This window comes from Oncorhynchus clarkii, chromosome 4 (assembly GCF_045791955.1).
Source record: "Oncorhynchus clarkii lewisi isolate Uvic-CL-2024 chromosome 4, UVic_Ocla_1.0, whole genome shotgun sequence".
In the NCBI taxonomy this organism is placed as follows: Eukaryota; Metazoa; Chordata; class Actinopteri; order Salmoniformes; family Salmonidae; genus Oncorhynchus; species Oncorhynchus clarkii.
In genome coordinates, this window is record NC_092150.1 from 30,837,848 (window position 1) to 30,859,775 (window position 21,928).

The 21,928-nt window shown below is 41.1% G+C and overlaps 1 protein-coding gene across 1 annotated transcript in view; it reads right to left on the minus strand.

The window, feature by feature from the left end:
• The window catches only part of LOC139407666 (BMP/retinoic acid-inducible neural-specific protein 3-like), a 108,064-nt gene that overhangs the window by 37,710 nt on the left and 48,426 nt on the right, over nt 1–21,928 (minus strand). Inside the window, exons 3-6 of the mRNA XM_071151510.1 lie at nt 21,216–21,406; nt 20,830–21,014; nt 8,212–8,317; nt 7,586–7,822 (exon numbers count right to left, since the gene is read on the minus strand). Of these exons, the coding sequence (XP_071007611.1) occupies nt 7,586–7,822; nt 8,212–8,317; nt 20,830–21,014; nt 21,216–21,406 (719 nt within the window). The remainder of the gene's footprint in view (nt 1–7,585; nt 7,823–8,211; nt 8,318–20,829; nt 21,015–21,215; nt 21,407–21,928) is intronic.

Consider the following 21,928-nt stretch of genomic DNA (forward strand, 5'->3'; position numbering starts at 1 on the left):
CTCCAAAAATTTCTTGTTAAATGCTCTTGAAGCTAGGGGGCACTATTTTTATGTTTGGAAAAATAACGTTCCCAAAGTAAACGGCCTATTTCTCAGGACTAGATGCTAGAATATGCATGTAATCGACAGATTAGGATAGAAAACACTCTAAAGTTTCCAAAACTGTCAAAATATTGTCTGTGAGTATAACAGAACTGATATTGCAGGCGAAACCCTGAGGAAAATCAAACCAGGAAGTGGCTTCTATTTTGAAAACTCCATGTTCCATAGCCTGCCTTTGCTCCATTTAAAGGGATATCAACCAGATTACTTTTCCTGTCGCTTCCTCAAGGTGTCAACAGTCTTTAGACATAGTTTCAGGCTTTTATTTAGAAAAATGAGCGAGAAAGATAACATTGTGTCATTGTATTGCCAGGTGCCAGCAGTGTTTTGCTTGGCGCATCAGAGTTTGGGCAGCTATTGCCTTTCCCTCTCCTACTGAAAAAGAAGGTTGCGGTTGATATATTATCAATTATATATTTTAAAAACAACCCGAGGGTCGATTATAAAAAACGTTTGACATGTTTCTGTGGACATTACGGATACTATTTGGAATTTGTCTGCGTTGTCGTGACCGCTCTTTCATGTGGATTTCTGAACATAACGCCTCAAATAAACTGAGGTATTTTGGATATAAAAATAATATTTATGGAACAAAAGGAACATTTATTGTGTACCTGGGAGTCTTGTGAGTGAAAACATCTGAACATCAAAGGTAAACAATTAATTTGATTGCTTTTCTTATTTTCGTGACCAAGCTACTTGATGCTAGGTGTTCATAATGTTTTGTCGAGTGATCGATAAACTTACACAAACCCTTGGATTGCTTTCGCTGTAAAGCATATTTTCCAAATTTGACACGAGAGGTGGATTAACAAAAGTCTAAGCTGTGTTTTCCTATATTGCACTTGTGATTTCATGAAAATAAATATTTGTAGTAATATTATTTGAATGTGGCGCTATGCAATTCAGCGGTTGTTGATGACAATTATCCCGCTAAAGGGATGGGTAGCATCAAGAAGTTATTAACAAACTATAGTTTTGTCAAGTCGGTTTGGACATCTACTTAGTGCATGACAAGTTATTTTTCCAACAATTGTTCACAGACAGATTATTTCAATATATCACAATTCCAGTGGGTCAGACGTTTACATACACAAAGCTGACTGTGCCTTTAAATAGCTTGGAAAATTCCAGAAAATTATGTCATGGCTTTAGAAGATTCTGATAGGGTAATTTACATCATTTAAGTCAATTGGAGGTGTATCTGTGGATGTATTTCAAGGCCTACCTTCAAACTCAGTGCCTCTTTGCTTGACATCATGGGAAAATCAAAAGAAATCCGCCAATATCTCAGATAACATTGTAGACTTCATTGTAGTCTGGTTCATCCTTGGGAGCAATTTCCAAACCCCTGAAGGTACCACATTCATCTGTACAAACAATAGTACGCAAGTACAGTGCCTTGCGAAAGTATTCAGCCCCCTTGAACTTTGCAACCTTTTGCCACATTTCAGGCTTCAAACATAAAGATATAAAACTGTATTTTTTTTGTGAAGAATCAACAACAAGTGGGACACAATCATGAAGTGGAACGACATTTATTGGATATTTCAAACCTTTTTAACAAATCATAAACTGAAAAATTGGCCGTGCAAAATTATTCAACCCCCTTAAGTTAATACTTTGTACCGCCACCTTTTGCTGTGATTACAGCTGTAAGTCGCTTGGGGTATGTCTCTATCAGTTTTGCACATAGAGAGACTGAATTTTTTTCCCATTCCTCCTTGCAAAACAGCTCGAGCTCAGTGAGGTTGGATGGAGGTCTTTTGCAGAATCCATCAGGTTTTCTTCCAGAATGGTCCTGTATTTGGCTCCATCCATCTTCCCATCAATTTTAACCATCTTCCCTGTCCCTGCTGAAGAAAAGCAGGCCCAAACCATGATGCTGCCACCACCATGTTTGACAGTGGGGATGGTGTGTTCAGGGTGATGAGCTGTGTTGCTTTTACGCCAAACATAACATTTTGCATTGTTGCCAAAAAGTTCAATTTTGTTTTCATCTGACCAGAGCACCTTCTTCCACATGTTTGGTGTGTCTCCCAGGTGGCTTGTGGCAAACTTTAAACAACACTTTTTATGGATATCTTTAAGAAATAGCTTTCTTCTTGCCACTCTTCCATAAAGGCCAGATTTGTGCAATATACGACTGATTGTTGTCCTATGGACAGAGTCTCCCACCTCAGCTGTAGATCTCTGCAGTTCATCCAGAGTGATCATGGGCCTCTTGCCTGCATCTCTGATCAGTCTTCTCCTTGTATGAGCTGAAAGTTTAGAGGGACGGCCAGGTCTTGGTAGATTTGCAGTGGTCTGATACTCCTTCCATTTCAATATTATTGCTTGCAGAGTGCTCCTAGGGATGTTTAAAGCTTGGGAAATCTTTTTGTATCCAAATCCGGCTTTAAACTTCTTCACAACAGTATCTCGGACCTGCCTGGTGTGTTCCTTGTTCTTCAGGATGCTCTCTGCGCTTTTAACGGATCTCTGAGACTATCACAGTGCAGGTGCATTTATACGGAGACTTGATTACACACAGGTGGATTGTATTTATCATCATTAGTCATTTAGGTCAACATTGGATCATTCAGAGATCCTCACTGAACTTCTGGAGAGAGTTTGCTGCACTGAAAGTAAAGGGGCTGAATAATTTTGCACGCCCAATTTTTCAGTTTTTGATTTGTTACAAAAGTTTAAAATATCCAATAAATGTCGTTCCACTTCATGATTGTGTCCCACTTGTTGTTGATTCTTCACAAAAAAATACAGTTTTATATCTTTATGTTTGAAGCCTGAAATGTGGCAAAAGGTCGCAAAGTTCAAGAGGGCCGAATACTTTCGCAAGGCACTGTATAAACACAATGGGACCACACAGCTGTCATACCGCTCAGGAAGGAGACATGTTCTGTCTCCTAGAGATGAACGTACTTTGGTGCGAAAGTGGAAATCAACCCCAGAATAACAGCAAAGGACTTTGTGAAGATGGAGGAAAACGGTACAAAAGTATCTATAGCCACAGTAAAATGAGTCCTATATCGACATAACCTGAAAGGAAGCAAGGAAGAAGCCACCATTCCAAAACCGCCATAAAACAGCCAGACTACGGTTTGCAACTGCACAAGGGGACAAAGATCTTACTTTTTGGAGAAACGTCCTCTGGTCTGATGAAACAAAAAGCTGAAGGACACCATCCCAACTGTGAAGCACAGGGGTGGCAGCATCATGTTTGTGGGGGTGCTTTGCTGCAGGAGGGACTGGTGCACTTCACAAAACAGATGGCATCATGAGGGAGGAAAAGTATGTGGATATATTGAAGCAACATCAGTCAGGAAGTTAAAGCTTGGTCGCAAATCGGTCTTCCAAATGAACAATGACCCCAAGCATTCTTCCAAAGTTGTGGCAAAATGGCTTAAGGACAGCAAAGTCAAGGTATTGGAGTGGCCATCACAAAGCCCTGACCTCAATCCTATAGAAAATTTGGGTCAGAACTGAAAAAGTGTGTGCGAGCATGGAGGCCTAGAAACCTGACTCAGTTATACCAGCTCTGTCAGGAGGAATGGGCCAAAATTCACCCAACTTATTGTGGGAAGCTTGTGGATGGCTACCCGAAACCTTTGACACAAGTTAAACAATTTAAAGGCAATGCTACCAAATACTAATTGAGTGCATGTAAACTTCTGACCCTTAGGGAATGTGATGAAGTAAATAAAAGCTGAAATAAATATTTTTCTATTTCTACTATTATTCTGACATTTCACATTCTTAAAATAAAGTGGTGATCGTAACTGAACTAAGACAGGGAATTTTTACTCTGATTAAATGTCAGGAATTGTGAAAAACTGAGTTTAACTGTATTTGGCTAAGGTGTATGTAAACTTCCAACTGACCTGTTTCAGGAAACTAGGTGTATGTCGCGCGTCACTACTTCACAGGAGAGCCGTTTGAACGTGAACTATTTTTAAAAATCAGAATGCGGTTTTTTTCCAGAAATGCCTTCTCGAACCTGTGAACTTTCATGTGCCTTAATAACAAACATGTATGCCATCTGTAAATACGAAAACAATTGTTAAATTACGAGCGTAGTTGGTTTAGCCACAGAAAAAGTGAGCAACCTTCCCACTAGCCATGATTGGCTGAGATAATGAGTGGGCTGGATATTCTGAGAGATGAGTTTGGATTGGGCTGCCATATAGCACACTTCTGTATATTTGAGCTGGTCAGTATGTCTATTTAATCCTGTCTAACGCAGCTTTAAAAAATAACATGTTTTGCATTGTAAAACTGCATAAATGTTGCTCTCCACTTTCTGGAGGACCGAGTTTTGAAATCAGTGGAATTCAAGTATGATAGCTAAGGAGATTGAGAAAAAAAACTGTCTCTGGATTACATCTTCAAACTAAGGGCAACCATGACATCCAACAGGAGACGCGTCCATCAATAATATATATGGGTAAGATAGTCTAGCTAGCTACATTTTCAGATATTACACGTTTCTAATTTTGACAAAGTGGTTTCATTTCAAGTTGGTGTACTGTTAGCTAGCTAATGTTAGCTGGCTGACTCTCTTGCAGGCAAACGTTACATGTATGATCGTATTATTTGTATCTTTTCGTATTCGTATTAGCCATTTGCTTGGCTAATTATAGCCTAATGTTAGCTAGCTAACATTGAACCTGGTTGATTAGCTACCCACAAATTCATCGAGGTTGGTAACGTCATGAGTTGGGATTATGGTTCATTGTTTACCTAGCTAGCTAGCTACATGTCTTAACAAAATACTTCACTATGCAAGTAACCATTTCGGGTGAGGTCATAAATTCAGTCTGGCCATCTACTCCTATTTCAGAGCACTCGTCTGTGTGTGTGCCAGAGCACAGAATAACTGATTAATTTACGAACACCCGTTGAATATGGCCGGTGACTGTAAACGTTGACAAAAACAACTTCATACAACTGTTTCCAGCAGCACAGTTAGTCACCATTGCTCTGGATAACGTAACAGCCTAATGAGCTCTGCTAGGGCGACTAAAATAGTCAGTGGGGTGTTCTCATTTGTGTCTAGAAGTAGCAAGCAAGCTAGCCAATGTTAGCCAGTTAGCTTGGGTGCTTGACTGCTTTTGTGAGATCAGAACGTTAGGATCAACCCTAATTATTCACTAGAGCATCAAGTGCGCTCCGAGAAATGCTCTGATTTTACTAACGGACAATCTGACAGCATAGTTGCAGTCACCAACGCTCTGGATAACGTAACAGCCTAACCAGCTCCACTAGGGCGAATAATGTTCAGTGAGATGTTTCCTCTTTCTGTCTGGAAATAGCTAGCAAATTGGCTTGGGTGCTTGACTGCTGTTAGTACAGAACGCTCAGATCAACCTGTAAAGAGATGGGTTGGGCTAAAGCTTAAGAGTGTGTGAATGATGCTGAATGGGTGTAGACAAAGGGTTCTCCGGTAGTAGTACCAAAACATTCAAAGGCCATTTTCTCAAAAGGGAGTTTACAAGTTTATCAACTTTCAAAGCAGAATTACTTACCCATTGTTCCTCATGTAGTGTATGATATACCATTTTTTTTAGCTCTGAGTCTCTACTTTTATCCAATGTAAAAAAAAACAATTGAACCTTTTGCTATATAAGACCGATTTTGAGCCTGTCGGTCACATATACTAAATACATTTTTAAACGGATGGGTTTATTGCTGTATACATTTTGGACCACCAGACTGATGATGTCATGCAGCGTGTCATTTGTTTTTACACTTTTTCATAACACCAACGACAAGTTTGATGTCGGACGACAATAGAATGTTAACACCTTTGGTTGTTTTGTACACTACTGTACTCACTCTGTTTAGCGCACGGCCTCAATCTCAAATTTTTAGACATAAGACCGTATCGAGTCAGTCGGTCACATATGTCCGCCCTCTGGTGGGTATGATCATCGCAAAACAAATTAATCCTACTTTTTGACTAGAATAAGGGCAATATATCTATTTGATAATCATTCCGTACAACTGGAATAACGTATTTTCTCATTTACCAAGGGAAATCTAGGGTGGTAATTTACCCTACATGTTGTATAAATGGAAAACTCATGTTTGTGCAGCCTCAATTGTTTCGATTCCAATTTATTGAATCCATTAATTACAATGTGTCTTTAAAAAGTATAGTAATTTGGTATCAAGACCGGGGGGGAATTATCCCTACACTCGCCATATTTGAAATGTGTAAATAAATCAAGTCAATCCTGATTAGTTATCTAATGAAAATGTAGTCTAATTAAGACATTTCCAATGGCACACACATTGATTTGCCATTTCAGATGAAACATTGGAATGAAGTATAGGCCTACTACTCCTATAGTATTATAAATATTTTCCATTTATCAGCCTTATGTTTTCCGATGCTCTTGATAGGTCATTATTTCATTGGGGCGGATATTGAAAACCTAGACAACGAGGTTACATATTTCTGGTTTCAATGTAAAATCAGCTAAAATCACTGGATTATTCTTGTGGGGTTTTCATTGCAATCAAGCTAGCTTATATTAGCACGCAGGTGCATGTAATCTCCCATTTAGTATTGTTTTAAGAAAACAAGCGCTAACACAATGCTCCAATGCAAAGTTCTGCGTCTTTGTTGTGATCCACCCTTACAGTATAATGCTGTCAACATCAATGTTGTGGATTCAGTCCCACATATGGGCCATATTAATGAAATGTGTTTACTGACACAAAGCAGACACTCTAGACTCATCAATATTGACCTAACATTTAATTTGAATAATTAATCCTTAAAGTACATATTGAGTGTACAAAACATTAGGAACACCTGATCTTTCAATGACATAGACTGACCAGGTGAAAGCTATGATCCCATATTGATGTCACTTGTTAAATCCACTTCAACCAGTGTAGATTATGGGGATGAGACAGGCTAAAGAAGGATTATTAAACCGGGACAATTGAGATTTGGATTATGTATTTGTGATATTCAGAGGGTGAATGGGCACGACAAAAGATTGAAGTGACTTTAAAATGGGTATGGTAGTAGGTGCCTGGCGCACCAGTTTGAGTGTGTAATGAACTGCAACGTTGCTGGGTTTTTCACGCTCAACAGTTTCCTGTGTGTATCAAGAATGGGCCACCACCCAAAGGACATACAGGCAACATGACACAACTGTGAGAAGCATTAGCTTCAACATGGGCCAGCATCCCTGTGAAACGCTTTTGACACATTGTAAAGTCCATGCCCCCATATATTGTGGCTGTTCTGAGGGCAAAAGGGATGCAACTCAATATTAGGAAGGTGGTTCTATTATTTTGAACACTCAGGGTAGACATGAACCCATATATCTTGTCAGATGTCACATTCATCTCTGTGTTGTGTATTGTTCTGTGGCCTACCTACTGTACTTGGCTCTGTGTGCAAGTATCTTTAATGTTACAAACTCTTTCTATACTCTGAGTGTATCATCAATCTCATGCTCCCTACCTGACTCCTCAAAGTCCTGGTTGGCTATGTTCCAGGTGTCCCTGATGTGCATTAGGCTGGCCTCCATGGCCCTCAGGTCCACGTCGGGGCAGTTACACTGGGGGAAGCCTGGGCTGCAGCGGCACCAACAGTCATTGTCCCGGCACACAAACTGACCCTCCTCATTACAGCCAATGTAGTTCAGAGCCGCCTGGACAAACCTAGCCCTCAGGTACTCTGGTAGGATGGTCTGGAGACCTGGCAGAGGAGAGGATATGGTACTGTTTATACAGTATTTTACAATACTGGGTAAACTACAAAACAAATTACTGTAATATTAACTAGACTCAAATACTGTAGTAACTATAGCATATTGCATTTCTACAGTAAGTTTATATAGGACAGAATGAGGTACTTTCTAGTCACTTTATAGATACATTTCCACTGGCTTGTTCATACATGTCTATCAATCCCTGTAATTCACTTTGGAATCCAGTGGTTTGGTTTCCAATGCCAGACTGACTGAAACACAGATTGAAGCTAAATTCCTTCTGACACTCTGGTGCCTCGTCTAATGCTTGGCAGAAAATAGAAACTGTGACAATTCCATCAGAATGTCTGGGTGTGTTCAATTCTGGATGGCCGACCTTGCAGATTAATCTTGTTTTCAGGGCTCTGAACCAGAACAGAGCTGACTGAGTCCAGGTTGTCATAGTTACTGCATCCAAGAGGGCCTGTCCTTGTTTCGGTCACCTAAAGAGAAAGACAGAGGCACATGGCAATAATCCACTGCACTGTGAGAGAGAGCCACTAAAGTCATTAAAAATGCAGGGATGCGGAGTTGAATGTCATGTGGAATGAGATGAACAACTAATAGTACCCTCACTTTCTCCCATCTGCACTTCCACAGGACTAAATATATTACACCTTATTTAGACACAATTAAATGTTCACATCTACAGACATTACAAGTAGTCTAGATACAGTATTTCAGTTATTTGATGTATGACGCAACACCAAGGATGTGCGTTTTGACATTTGGTATAGTCTGTTATATGAAAACTCAGAGGCCACGTGAGATTATATCCAAAAAGTATGGTACACGAAGAAGCTTAAAGGTGCAGAGTAGGTTTGTTTGTCTACTCAGAGAACGTGAAGACATACAGTAGCAATGCAACCCAAAAGTCCTGTCATCTGACACAGGGGAGATGATGTGGATTCTCCCCAAAAATAAAAAAAAATAAACATTTTCGGAGACAAAGGGAAGAAAGCAAAGAAATCACTAGATTCACGCTGACAAACCTGGAAGACAGGATCTCTGTTCTCTGAGTGGGCGGTTAGATTGTGAACAATCACAGCTCAATCATCATTGACAAAAGGCTGATTTAAAGCTCCCGTATATCAAGGTTCTTCTGCCATCCTCCCAAGACAAACTGGAAGCCTGCAGGCTTATCCATCTCCCTCCCTGTCACTTAAAAATGGTTCTCCCCTTCCACCACAGTGGCTCCTTAAAAGTAACTACATTGCCAGTGTAGATTAATGAGTACCTGTAATTATACTGTACATCCAGCAGAAAGGACACACTTTTCCTTTCCGTCTGTGGGCAGAACAGTCGGATTTCTTTGACACCTACTTTAAGGTCACTGGGAAAAAACATAGGGAAGGGTGAGACACGAGAAAGAAAAAGAAAATAAACTGAACTGTGTCAAAAGTTCTCTATCCTTCAAAGCATTGAGACACCATAACCATGACCAACCTTATCAATGACATAAGTAGCAGTTATTCATTATATGAAAATCACAAGATGTTCATAAAAAATTTCACTCAACATTGAGGTTTGAGTTACTTTGAAACGGAGAAGCGGGGGAGAGAAAGAGTGTGTGAGAAAGAGAGAACGAGACAAAGCGAGGGTGGGAGAAAGAGGGGAAAAAGAACCAGAACTTTAGCAGGCCCATCGCCAGCATTTCCATTCTTTTTTTATTGATGCTTCGACACAGTTAATTAAAATCCCAGATGTGTCTACAGGGATGGGCAGATTAATTTCTAACACAGACAGATGTCCGATTTAAAGGGAAAATTGACCGAATGCAAATCTAAAGCTGGGTTTTCAATGCATAGCAATGAGACCATCTGCAACAAGGACCCAGCGGAGCAGAGCATGTGCACACTTAGTCGTTTCTATAAGAAATTGATTTAGAAAAAAAATACTCTAAACAGTGATTTGTATATTTCAGTATGGACAGTAACTTACGGGGGATTTGGGCGCTGTCATTAACTGGGAAATTGCCTGAATACAAATTGAAACATTTAAATGAGATGGATTGGAGATGGGGAGAGTGGGTGAAGAGAGGGAGGATTATATTAATATGCCAAAATCGATTGCAATTAAATCACGCTGACTATCAGACATTCTAATTGTAGCTGTTTGATTGCTCTTAAAGGATTTCCTGGAATAATTTGTTTGTGTTGCTTGGTTATGTGATTAGGAGGGGACAGGGCCGGCCCCAGGTATGAGCGACATAAGTGGTCATTAGAGACAAAAAAATGAAAAAAAACGACTTACTGTTGAGAATTAGAATAGTAGAATACACAAGGTACAATTTCAAAATGTGGTTGTGCATCAACAGTTGTCAATTAGCCCATGTCAACATATTTTTTTTTAGATTGGTAAATTAATCTAGCCAGCTATCTGAACTTGTAGTAATCATGGCCGAATTACCAAGCGGGCACGAAGGGCATGAACCCTGTGGAGGCCCCCATTGATTTTGTTAGTCACGCTCAGTAAGATATCAAATTAACATCGCATAAGTCATGGCAAAATGTGTAGAATTTCAGGAAATTAGCTGTAAAACTGCACATTTCTCTCCACCTCAAGGCAAAAGGAGTAGAATTATATGAAATGAGTTATACAATTGCTAAACTTTCTCTCCACCCTATGAAAAAAGTAAAATTGCAGAAAACTTGCTTTAAAATAGTAAGTTATACAACATTATATGTACGTCCCATGTAAAAAAAAAAATATCAAATTGCAGCAAATTAACTTTTTCTTACTCTGGAGAGGGGAAAATAATCAAGAGGTAGAGCCATTAAAATGTTTTTACCATGAGCTGGAGGGGTCCCCAACCAAATCTCTCTTAGGGCCCTCAAAAGGCTAGGGCCGGCCCTGGGAGGGGATGTGTCTAGTATACATCATCAAACAGTACTATTAGTCAGCACCAGCATTCTTTCACTCACTCCTCATGAAGCATGCATTCTTCCTCTGATTCGGGCAAGGATGTTTTAAAATGCCTTGAGCCAAAGAATCTGCCACTGGGGACTTGTTTAAAGGTCTAACTAGCGGTTAGTGTTTGGGAATAGCTAATGGTTTTAAGGGAGGACGGCAAAAGTGCTCAAAAGTAGTGCAACGGCATGAGAGAGCCCCAGTAAAGCCAGTGACTCAGCCCCTGAATAGGGTTAGAGGCAGAGAATCCCAGTGGAAAGAGGGGAACCGGCCAGGCAGAGACAGCAAGGGCGGTTCGTTGCTCCAGAGCCTTTCCGTTCACCCTCCCACTCCTGGGCCAGACTACACTCAATCATATGACCCACTGAAGAGATGAGTCTTCAGTAGAGACTTAAAGGTTGAGACCGAGTTTGCGTCTCTGACATGGGTAGGCAGACCGTTCCATAAAAATGGAGCTCTATAGGAGAAAGCCCTGCCTCCAGCTGTTTGCTTAAAAATTCTAGGGACAATTAGGAGGCCTGCGTCTTGTGACCGTAGCGTACGTGTAGGTATGTACGGCAGGACCAAATCAGAGAGATAGGTAGGAGCAAGCCCATGTAATGCTTTGTAGGTTAGCAGTAAAACCTTGAAATCAGCCCTTGCTTTGACAGGAAGCCAGTGTAGAGAGGCTAGCACTGGAGTAATATGATAAAATTTTTTGGTTCTAGTCAGGATTCTAGCAGCCGTATTTAGCACTAACTGAAGTTTATTTAGTGCTTTATCCGGGTAGCCGGAAAGTAGAGCATTGCAGTAGTCTAACCTGGAAGCGACAAAAGCATGGATTAATTTTTCTGCATCATTTTTGGACAGAAAGTTTCTGATTTTTGCAATGTTACGTAGATGGAAAAAAGCTGTCCTTGAAATGGTCTTGATATGTTCTTCAAAAGAGAGATCAGGGTCCAGAGTAACGCCGAGGTCCTTCACAGTTTTATTTGAGACGACTGTACAACCATTAAGATTAATTGTCAGATTCAACAGAAGATCTCTTTGTTTCTTGGGACCTAGAACAAGCATCTCTGTTTTGTCCGAGTTTAAAAGTAGAAAGTTTGCAGCCATCCACTTCCTTATGTCTGAAACACATTCTTCTAGCAAGGGCAATTTTGGGGCTTCACCATGTTTAATTGAAATGTACAGCTGTGTGTCAGTAACAAGCCTTTCATATTTTAATATGCATGGTGCATTGCCTCAAGTGTCTTGGAAGCTCAATTATTTTCTGAATGGAAGCGTTAATATTATTATAATACCACTAAGGCAGAGGCATTGAAACTGAAAGAATCATGCCTTTTGTTAATTCAACCAATGGATAATTCCACAAAAGCAGGATAAAATGCCACTAAATGTGCCAGAGATGTCATGTATTTGAATAACAATGGGTATTAAGAGGCCTGTACTCCAACCTGTTTAGAAAAATATGGAATGCCAGTAATATTTCATAAGGAATGGCGATTCTTTGGAAATTGCTTCTTTCACAGCGCCAAAGAATCGGCCCATTTTTTATCACTGGGGCATAGCCTTAGTCAATGCTGCATATCCCCATTTACATCCTAGATGTGTTTATGATTGTTGAGACATTCTTTGAGGATTCCGGCCAGATGTTTTAAAACCACTGTTTTCCTGGCTTACACTATCATCGCTAGCAGAGCTGACGTTAGCTAGCTACCTTAACAAGCTAAGGTTAACCTACTTCATTGCAACGTGGATTTGGCTTTGAAACATGATAACATTTAGAAGGAAAATTAGAAGGAAAACATTTTGTCATGATTGTGATGTCGCCAGATTGACTTTAAATGCAGTAAAAATTTAGCCAGCTAACCAAGATTGAGGGGACCACTGAATTTTTGCTAGCTAACATTAGCATTGCTAGCTATTTTTGATTAACTTTACTAGTAACAGTAATGGAGTGATTGAGCGGTGCTCTTCCCTTCTCTCGGAGCTGAATGATTCAGGTGCTCTGACCAGACAACGTTGCAGAGAGTAAACCGAGCTGGTTAAAGTTAAAGTTTACTCACAGCTTGCAATTGAGAAGCTTGACTGACGACCTAGACAGAGGTTTAACGGTAAGCGAAGCTGGCTACAGCTTATACCTTTATCTAAATTTGTAAAGTTCCCCAAGATTCTATGACCTTGATAGAAAATAACAAAGTTACTCTTGTTTTTGCATCCAAGGGTACCTTTTTATTGAGGGGGAGGACATCGAGACCTTGATACTGTCATGACGTTGCCCTCTTTGAGTACGGCGAGCACCATCCCCCGCTCTCTGCTTCTACAACCAGACTGCTGTGGTCAGAGAGAGGTCGTAAATTCCTGAGGAGAAGACCCTACCTCATGGCCACACAGTATAAGAGACAGAGTGAAAATGCATAGAGAACAAAGGAATGTCTTCCACCTCACAGAACTTGAGGCCCGAACAAATTTCATGTTTCGGAGAAGCTATAAAAGATCGGTGAAGAATCCAGCTACAAACTGGTCTGTTTGTTACAACTTGGGAAAGCTCATGGGAGACAGTGTGGCCACATTATCATAATGCTGTTTATATAATAGCCTCATATATGAAGTTTACATCTAATTGTTGTATAAGATGAATGAGTATGATACTGTTTGTAAAATTGTGTAATGTGATTTTGGACTGTTTAATGAAGGAAACTCCAATTCCCTTTTGAGTTGAACTTAATCAGAGGACCGCCCCTGAGCCCAGTTAGGGTCAGGCATCCTGGGACAGCCCCTTTTCTGCAATTCCAAATAAAACCCAACTCAGTCAGACCATGTTTCTTTCAATCACGGGAGTACAAAGATTGCAGACCATTGCTGAATCTTTTAACCATACCACGTGGTTAAACTCTTAGACTATCGATACCGACAGAATAAGAAAAATCTTTGATATTAATTACTAGTCTGCAGCTAGTAATTCTGTATCATTGAACGCGAAGAACGACAGCCGCCGAAACATCCATTCAACAACAACATGAATGAATGTCACTCAGAGAGAGAGAGAGAGAGAGAGAGAGAGAGAGAGAGAGAGAGATACAAAGGAAACAAACTTTTCACCAGTGATCAAGACCACACACTGAGGGTAAATATATATATATATTATATATATATATTGATTGCAATTGTTGCCGAATGAGTGCAAAGGATTAGCATTTCAATTGTTATAATTATCAACTCTGTTGTGACTTCTCAGCTGACCCCCACTCCCCATTTTGTCCACCAAGCCGTGATGCCGGTTTAGCCCACTAGGGCACATTCCCTTATCATTTCTTGTAACTATATTTACTTTGTGTTTTGTTTATGCATTTCTGTGAATTACTTAGTAAGTAATAAATAAATGATTTAAATGACTGGGTTCGTGCAGATAGCCAACAATTTATGACATTTGGAATGAGACTAACGTGAGGTAAAGTAAATAACTCATTAATCAGAAGACTATGGATTAGATATGAAAATATCTGAAAAGTTATTTTAGGAAATGATAACTTTGTAATCTGAATATTTTCCTTGGTGCCCCGACTTCCTAGTTAATTACAGTTACATGATTAATCAGTTTGATCGCGTAATACTAATTACAGAGAATCTTTGATAAAAACTAAGTCTTCAATTCAATGATAGAACGTTACAGTATTGTCGTGTCTTTACTATCTGACATTTTTGTCAAAAATCGGTCAGTAACATATCTTCAGATGGTTCTTCATATGTCTGTGAAGTTAGATTTTTTTTAAAGTAAAGTGAAAAAAAGGAAAAACTAGTAAATTTGATCTGCATCAACCCATTTGAACCCATTGGCTCTATACGGTTCTATCTGAAATTGAATCACAAGCCTTAACAAATTCAGACAGGCCAATCAGACCATCTCTTTGCCATCTGCCGCTAAGTATGGTCTTGGCCAGGTGTGGACAACCCCAGTCCCCGGAGTCCTGATTGGTGTCACTTTTGTCCCAGCACCAGCTTACACACCTGACACCAATAATCAACTAATCATGATCTTCAGATTAGAAGGCAATTAGTTTAATCAGCTGTGTTTGTTAGGGATGGGGGGAAAGTTACAATCTGTCCCCGAGGAGTGTAGCTGCCCATCCCTGGTCTGAGCTAGTCTAGCCAACAAGCAAAATCTTAAAGTATAATAAATCTTCAAGTAAATAATGTTGTCCCATCATTCAGTGATGACAGTAATTTGTCTGATGATCATAATACCTTTCTTTATGTACAGTGCCTTGCGAAAGTATTCGGCCCCCTTGAACTTTGCGACCTTTTGCCACATTTCAGGCTTCAAACATAAAGATATAAAACTGTATTTTTTTGTGAAGAATCAACAACAAGTGGGACACAATCATGAAGTGGAACGACATTTATTGGATATTTAAACTTTTTTAACAAATCAAAAACGGAAATATTGGGCGTGCAAAATTATTCAGCCCCCTTAAGTTAATACTTTGTAGCGCCACCTTTTGCTGCGATTACAGCTGTAAGTCGCTTGGGATATGTCTCTATCAGTTTTGCACATCGAGAGACTGAAATTTTTTCCCATTCCTCCTTGCAAAACAGCTCGAGCTCAGTGAGGTTGGATGGAGAGCATTTGTGAACAGCAGTTTTCAGTTCTTTCCACAGATTCTCGATTGGATTCAGGTCTGGACTTTGACTTGGCCATTCTAACACCTGGATATGTTTATTTTTGAATAATTCCATTGTAGATTTTGCTTTATGTTTTGGATCATTGTCTTGTTGGAAGACAAATCTCCGTCCCAGTCTCAGGTCTTTTGCAGACTCCATCAGGTTTTCTTCCAGAATGGTCCTGTATTTGGTTCCATCCATCTTCCCATCAATTTTAACCATCTTCCCTGTCCCTGCTGAAGAAAAGCAGGCCCAAACCATGATGCTGCCACCACCATGTTTGACAGTGGGGATGGTGTGTTCAGCTGTGTTGCTTTTATGCCAAACATAACATTTTGCATTGTTGCCAAAAAGTTCAATTTTGGTTTCATCTGATCAGAGCACCTTCTTCCACATGTTTGGTGTGTCTCCCAGGTGGCTTGTGTCAAACTTTAAACAACACTTTTTATGGATATCTTTAAGAAATGGCTTTCTTCTTGCCACTCTTCCATAAAGGCCAGATTTGTGCAATATACGACTGATTGTTGTCCTATGGACAGAGTCTCCCACCTCAGCTGTAGATCTCTGCAGTTCATCCAGAGTGATCATGGGCCTCTTGGCTGCATCTCTGATCAGTCTTCTCCTTGTATGAGCTGAAAGTTTAGAGGGACGGCCAGGTCTTGGTAGATTTGCAGTGGTCTGATACTCCTTCCATTTCAATATTATCGCTTGCAGAGTGCTCCTTGGGATGTTTAAAGCTTGGGAAATCTTTTTGTATCCAAATCCGGCTTTAAACTTCTTCACAACAGTATCTCGGACCTGCCTGGTGTGTTCCTTGTTCTTCAGGATGCTCTCTGCGCTTTTAACGGACCTCTGAGACTATCACAGTGCAGGTGCATTTATACGGAGACTTGATTACACACAGGTGGATTGTATTTATCATCATTAGTCATTTAGGTCAACATTGGATCATTCAGAGATCCTCACTGAACTTCTGGAGAGAGTTTGCTGCACTGAAAGTAAAGGGGCTGAATAATTTTGCACGCCAAATGTCGTTCCACTTCATGATTGTGTCCCACGTGTTGTTGATTCTTCACAAAAAAATACAGTTTTATATCTTTATGTTTGAAGCCTGAAATGTGGCAAAAGGTCGCAAAGTTCAAGGGGGCCGAATACTTTCGCAAGGCACTGTATTTGATGATGTGTTCTGACTATCTTGGCAAACTAGTGTTATTCTATCATTTACATATTGAAATAGCTACAGTTTTTCCATCAAATCCGTTCTACATCTTGAACTGCTGCTACTGTCATTTTTCACTATATTTATCTTGCGTTCCAAAGCTTAACCACAACAAGTTATCTTAATTCTCCTACAAATGAATGACTAAACACCACATCCTAGCAGACCAGAAGATTTGTTGAAAAACTCTCCTCTATCCTTTCTCACATCGATGGCTAGTTGTTTTTCAAGCTAATTGTAATAAACCTCAGTAGAAATTGACCAGAGTTGTAAATCAAACTTAAACCACCTGATTTATGTCCACCTGGTGCTTTTAGTGTTTCCTGTTTGTGTTCCATGCTCACTGTTAGGTTAAAGAACGATTTATTACGGACAGCGTGAGACACCTTAACTCATATCCAAAATGGTTGACAAATGGGGCAAGCTCTCGAAGAAATTATTGAAATGGAACCGATGATTCGTCTCGCATGCGTAATTGTAGAGGCACCACTTCCCATCCTCATCTATTTCATTTTCCCATTCCCTTTCTTTTTTACCCGGCGTGTTACACTTCCAAAAAGTTTTGGGACACTGGAGAATAAGAGCTCCTCCCAGCTGCCCACTGCACTGAGGCAAGGAAACACTGGCACCACAGATAAATCTACGATCATTTCAGTAAGCATTTTTCTTACGGCTGGCCATGCTACCCCTACCCTTACGGTTGGCCATGCTACCCCTCTTACGGCCGGCCACCTGGCTACACCTACCCTGGCCAACAGCTCTGTACCCCCCGCAGAAATGTGCACAAGCCCCCCCCCCCCCCCCCCCCCCCCCCCCCCCCCCCCGGTTATCCTTCACCCAAATCCAGACAGCTGATTTTCTGAAAGAGCAGCAAAATCCGTATCCCTACAAATCAGCTGGGCTGGACAATCTGGACCCTCTCTTTCTAAAATTATTCGTTGCAACACCTATTAGAGGGTCCAAATATATAAAACATTTTTTAATTAACCTGGGATAGGGGGCAGCATTTTCACTTTTGGATGAAATGCATGCCCCGAGTAAACTGCCTCCTACTCAGTCCTAGATGCTAATATATGCATATTATTAGTAGTATTGTATAGAAAACACTCTGAAGTTTCTAAAACTGTTTGAATGATGTCTTGTCTGTGAGTATAACAGAACTCATATGGCAGGCGAAAACCTAAGACAAATCCAACCAGGAAGTGAGAAATCTGAGGTTTGTAGTTTTTCAAAGCTTGGCCTACCGAATACACAGTGTCAAGTTGGGGTCAAGTTGCACTTCCTAAGGCTTCCACTAGATGTCAACCATCTTTAGAAACTTGTTTTAGGCTTCTGCTATAAAGGAGGGGGGAATGGGAGCTGAATGAGTCATGGGTCTTGCAGAGTGTCAGACTCGTGAGGCGCGGTCCCGACAGAGTTAGCTCTCGTTCCAGTGCTTTTCTACAGACAATGGAATTCGTTTGACATGTTTCTAGCGGAACTCCTGCGCTAGAAATGCAAAAATAACATTTTAAAAAATGACTAAATTAATTCTGTTCAACCTCTCTTTCGTATCGTCTGAGATCCCCAAAGATTGGAAAGCTGCCGCGGTCAGCCCCCTCTTCAAATGGGGAGACACTCTAGACCTAAACTGTTATAGACCTCTATCCATCCTGCCCTGCCTTTCTAAAATCTTAGAAAGCCAAGTTAACAAACAGATCACCGACCATTTCGAATCCCACCGTCCCTTCTCCACTATGCAATCTGGTTTCCGAGCTGGTCATGGGTGCAACTCAGCCACGCTCAAGGTCCTGAACGATATCATAACCGCCATCGATAAAAGAAAGTACTGTGCAGCCGTCTTCATCGACCTGGCCAAGGCTTTCAACTCTGTCAATTCTTTTCAGCAGACTCAATAGCCTTAGTTTATCAAATGACTGCCTCGCTTGGTTCACCAACTACTTCTCAGATAGAGTTCAGTGTGTCAAATCGGAGGGCCTGTTGTCCGGACCTCTGGCAGTCTCTATGGGGATGCCACAGGGTTGAATTCTTGGGCTGACTATTTTCTCGCTCTATATCAATGACGTCACTCTTGCTGCTGGTGATTCTCTGAATCACCATTCTGTGTCTGTGTACATCTGGCCCTTCTTTGGACACTGTGTTAACAAACCTACAAACGAGCTTCAATACCATACAACACTCCTTCCGTGGCCTCCAACTGCTTTTAAATGCAAGTAAAACTAAATGCATGTCCTTCAACCGATTGCTGCCCGCACCCGCCCACCCGACTAGCATCACTACTCTGGACGGTTCTGACTTAGAATATGTGGACAACTACAAATACCTAGGTGTCTGGTTAGACTGTAAACTCTCCTCCAGACTCACATTAAGCCAAAATTTAATTTAGAATCGGCGTCCTATTTGGCAACAAAGCCTCCTTCACTCATTCTGCCAAACGGACCCTCATAAAACTGACTATCCTACCAATCCTTGACTTCAGCGATGTCATTTACAAAACAGCATCTAACACTTTACTCAGCAAATTGGATTTATTCTATTACAGTACCATCTGTTTTGTCACCTACGCCCCATATACTACCGACCACTGTATGCTCTTGTTGGCCAAACCCACTGGCTCCAGGTCATCTAGGTAAAGCCCTGCCTTATCTCAGCTCACTGGTCACCATAGCAATACCCACCCGCACATGCTCCAGCAGGTATATTTCACTGGTCAATCCCAAAGCCAACACCTCATTTGGCCGCCTTTCCTTCCAGTTCTCTGCTGCCATTGACTGGAACAAATTGTAAAAATCACTGAAGTTGGAGACATATCTCCCTCTCTAACTTTAAGCATCAGCTGTCAGAGCAGCTTACCGGTCATTGTACCTATACACAGCCCCTCTGTAAGTAGCACACCCAACTACCTCATCCCCATATTGTTATTTTTTTGTTGTTCTTTTGCACCCCAGCATCTCTACTTGCACGTCACCATCTGCACATCTATCACTCCATTGTTAATGCTAAATTGTAATTATTTCGCCTCTATGGCCTATTCATTGCCTTACCTCCTTAATCTTACTACGTTTGCACACACTGTACATATACTTTTCTATTTTGTTACTGACTGTACATTTGTTTATCCCATGTGGAACTCTGTGTTGTTGTTTTTGTCGCACTGTTTTGCTTTATCTTGGCCAGGTCGCAGTTATAAATGAGAACTTGTTCTCAACTGGCCTACCTGGTTAAATAAAGGTGCAATTAAATTAAATACAGTAGCTACAGGGTTTTCTCCTCTTGAAAATCTCTAAAAGCCATTGTCCGGTGCTCTCTCTGAGAAGCTTTTGTCTTGCCATCCGTCTTCATCTTAGTGAGGTAGAAATCCATGGCTTGAATTAAAGCCTGCTGATGCTGTGAATATTTCACATCAGTCACCTGAAACTGCCTCCCAACAAATGCAACTCTGAGAACTTCTGCTCCATTCATCTTAATCAGAGGATTTTAGCAACACTTTGTCCACGAGGACACTTCCAACGCAGCCATGATGTGTCCTTTTGCCAATTCAATTTAATGACTATGCCTTATCTGTCTGTGGTTGCCCATGATGGGATAGCACTGGGATGAGTCAATTAAAAATGGAAGGACGCTTCCAAAACAGCAAGTGAGTTTTTAATTAATCTCAGATAATGTTAGGAATCAACACTCAGCTGTATAATTTTGTTAGGGACGACCATCACAGTGGTTCCCAAAGCCTCATTATGAGCAAAACAGTTCAGCAGTGTAGTTTTATACAACTACTTAAAGAAACTTAAATTAGCTGGGATGGCTTACCAGCTCGTCCAAAACGACCATTTGGAAAACACCGCTCTAATACAAGGTGCCTGTGCTAGGGAAATTCCTCATTGATAATCCTGGCATTGTCACAGGTACATGTAAATATACCACAGGCTCACATGGAAACTGCCAAATGTCCTGCTGTGAAAAGGGCAAACTCAGCTGATCAGACTCATTATTCAGTAATAATGATGGTCCCAGCTAGAGGGCTCTGGGAATGAAAGATGGAATGAACTGATGATATTTAAATCAAACACACATCCTGCTATTTATGAAACTTTCATCCTGGCGCCAACAGACAACTACAGCACACATCACAGATGGAACTACAAAGCAAAACTGCTAGGTTTATTCTAACCATTGTATGGTTACCTTGATGGCTGTGGATGCTATTTGGATGTGGTGTAGCTTGCGCAAGGTGCCTTCCCTGTCGATGAAGTAGGATGCAGCCAGCTGGTGGAGTGCCTCCAGAGTCACGGCCGTACCGTTGGCCTCGCTTGCCTCCACTGTCCTACTCAACCTCCGCTTGTCCACAAAGATCATTAACGACTCCTCCCCTAAACACAAACAAGGGCACAGAACGGCGCAGAATATGCACTGAGAACTGGGCCGGGAATAGTCCACATCCAACACGACACCTATACAGCACAGAGATAATGTGTTTCTGAACCTGAGAACCTCAGCAGCATAAAGATTGAGTGAAAAGAAATAGGCCTTCCAATCATTCCACCAATAAATAAAAGGTTTATTATTCTTACCCCCCAGGGTGGCTGAGAGTAGAAAGTGTGTTCCGTACTTCCTGATGATGCTGTCTGTGATAGAGCTGAGGCTGGGCCGTCTGCCCAGGTGCCTTATGGTCTGAAGGAACTCGGGGTCCAGAGGCAGAGCCAGACCATTGTTATCCTGTCTCTCTAGAGCCAGGCTGTTCACCTTCCAGCGGCCAAACTCCCTGCAATGTCACACACAAACATTAGTACGCACACACACACACAAACAAGCTCACAGGCAGGGATGCACACACACTGGCAGGGCACACTCCATTAGCAAACACCCTCTATCATAGTCATAGTGAAGAGAGAGAAAAAGGGCTCAAGAGCATGTTACAGCCAGACCCAGCCCACAACCCCAGTGCCCTCTGCCAAAATGAAGAGTGGACCGTCTAAAGGTCCGCAGAGGCCCTGGCACCGCCCCAGAATGAGGCCAATGTCTATCTGTGCTCTGAGTATTGAAAGAAGAATACAACATAGGATTATACTGTTCCAATTGCAGAGTGGACAGAACGACACAGCTTGGGCTGCATTAGAAGACTCATTTTCAGATCCAGGCCATGCTGGGTGGAAAATATCATGTCTGCACAGCAACTCCGGTGGCATTTGGATCTTTATGTGCCATTTCCTAAAAGATGAATGGTACCATGCTGTTTTCAGTGTGTTCTGATAATTACTCTGTGCCTATCGTGAAAACACTTTTT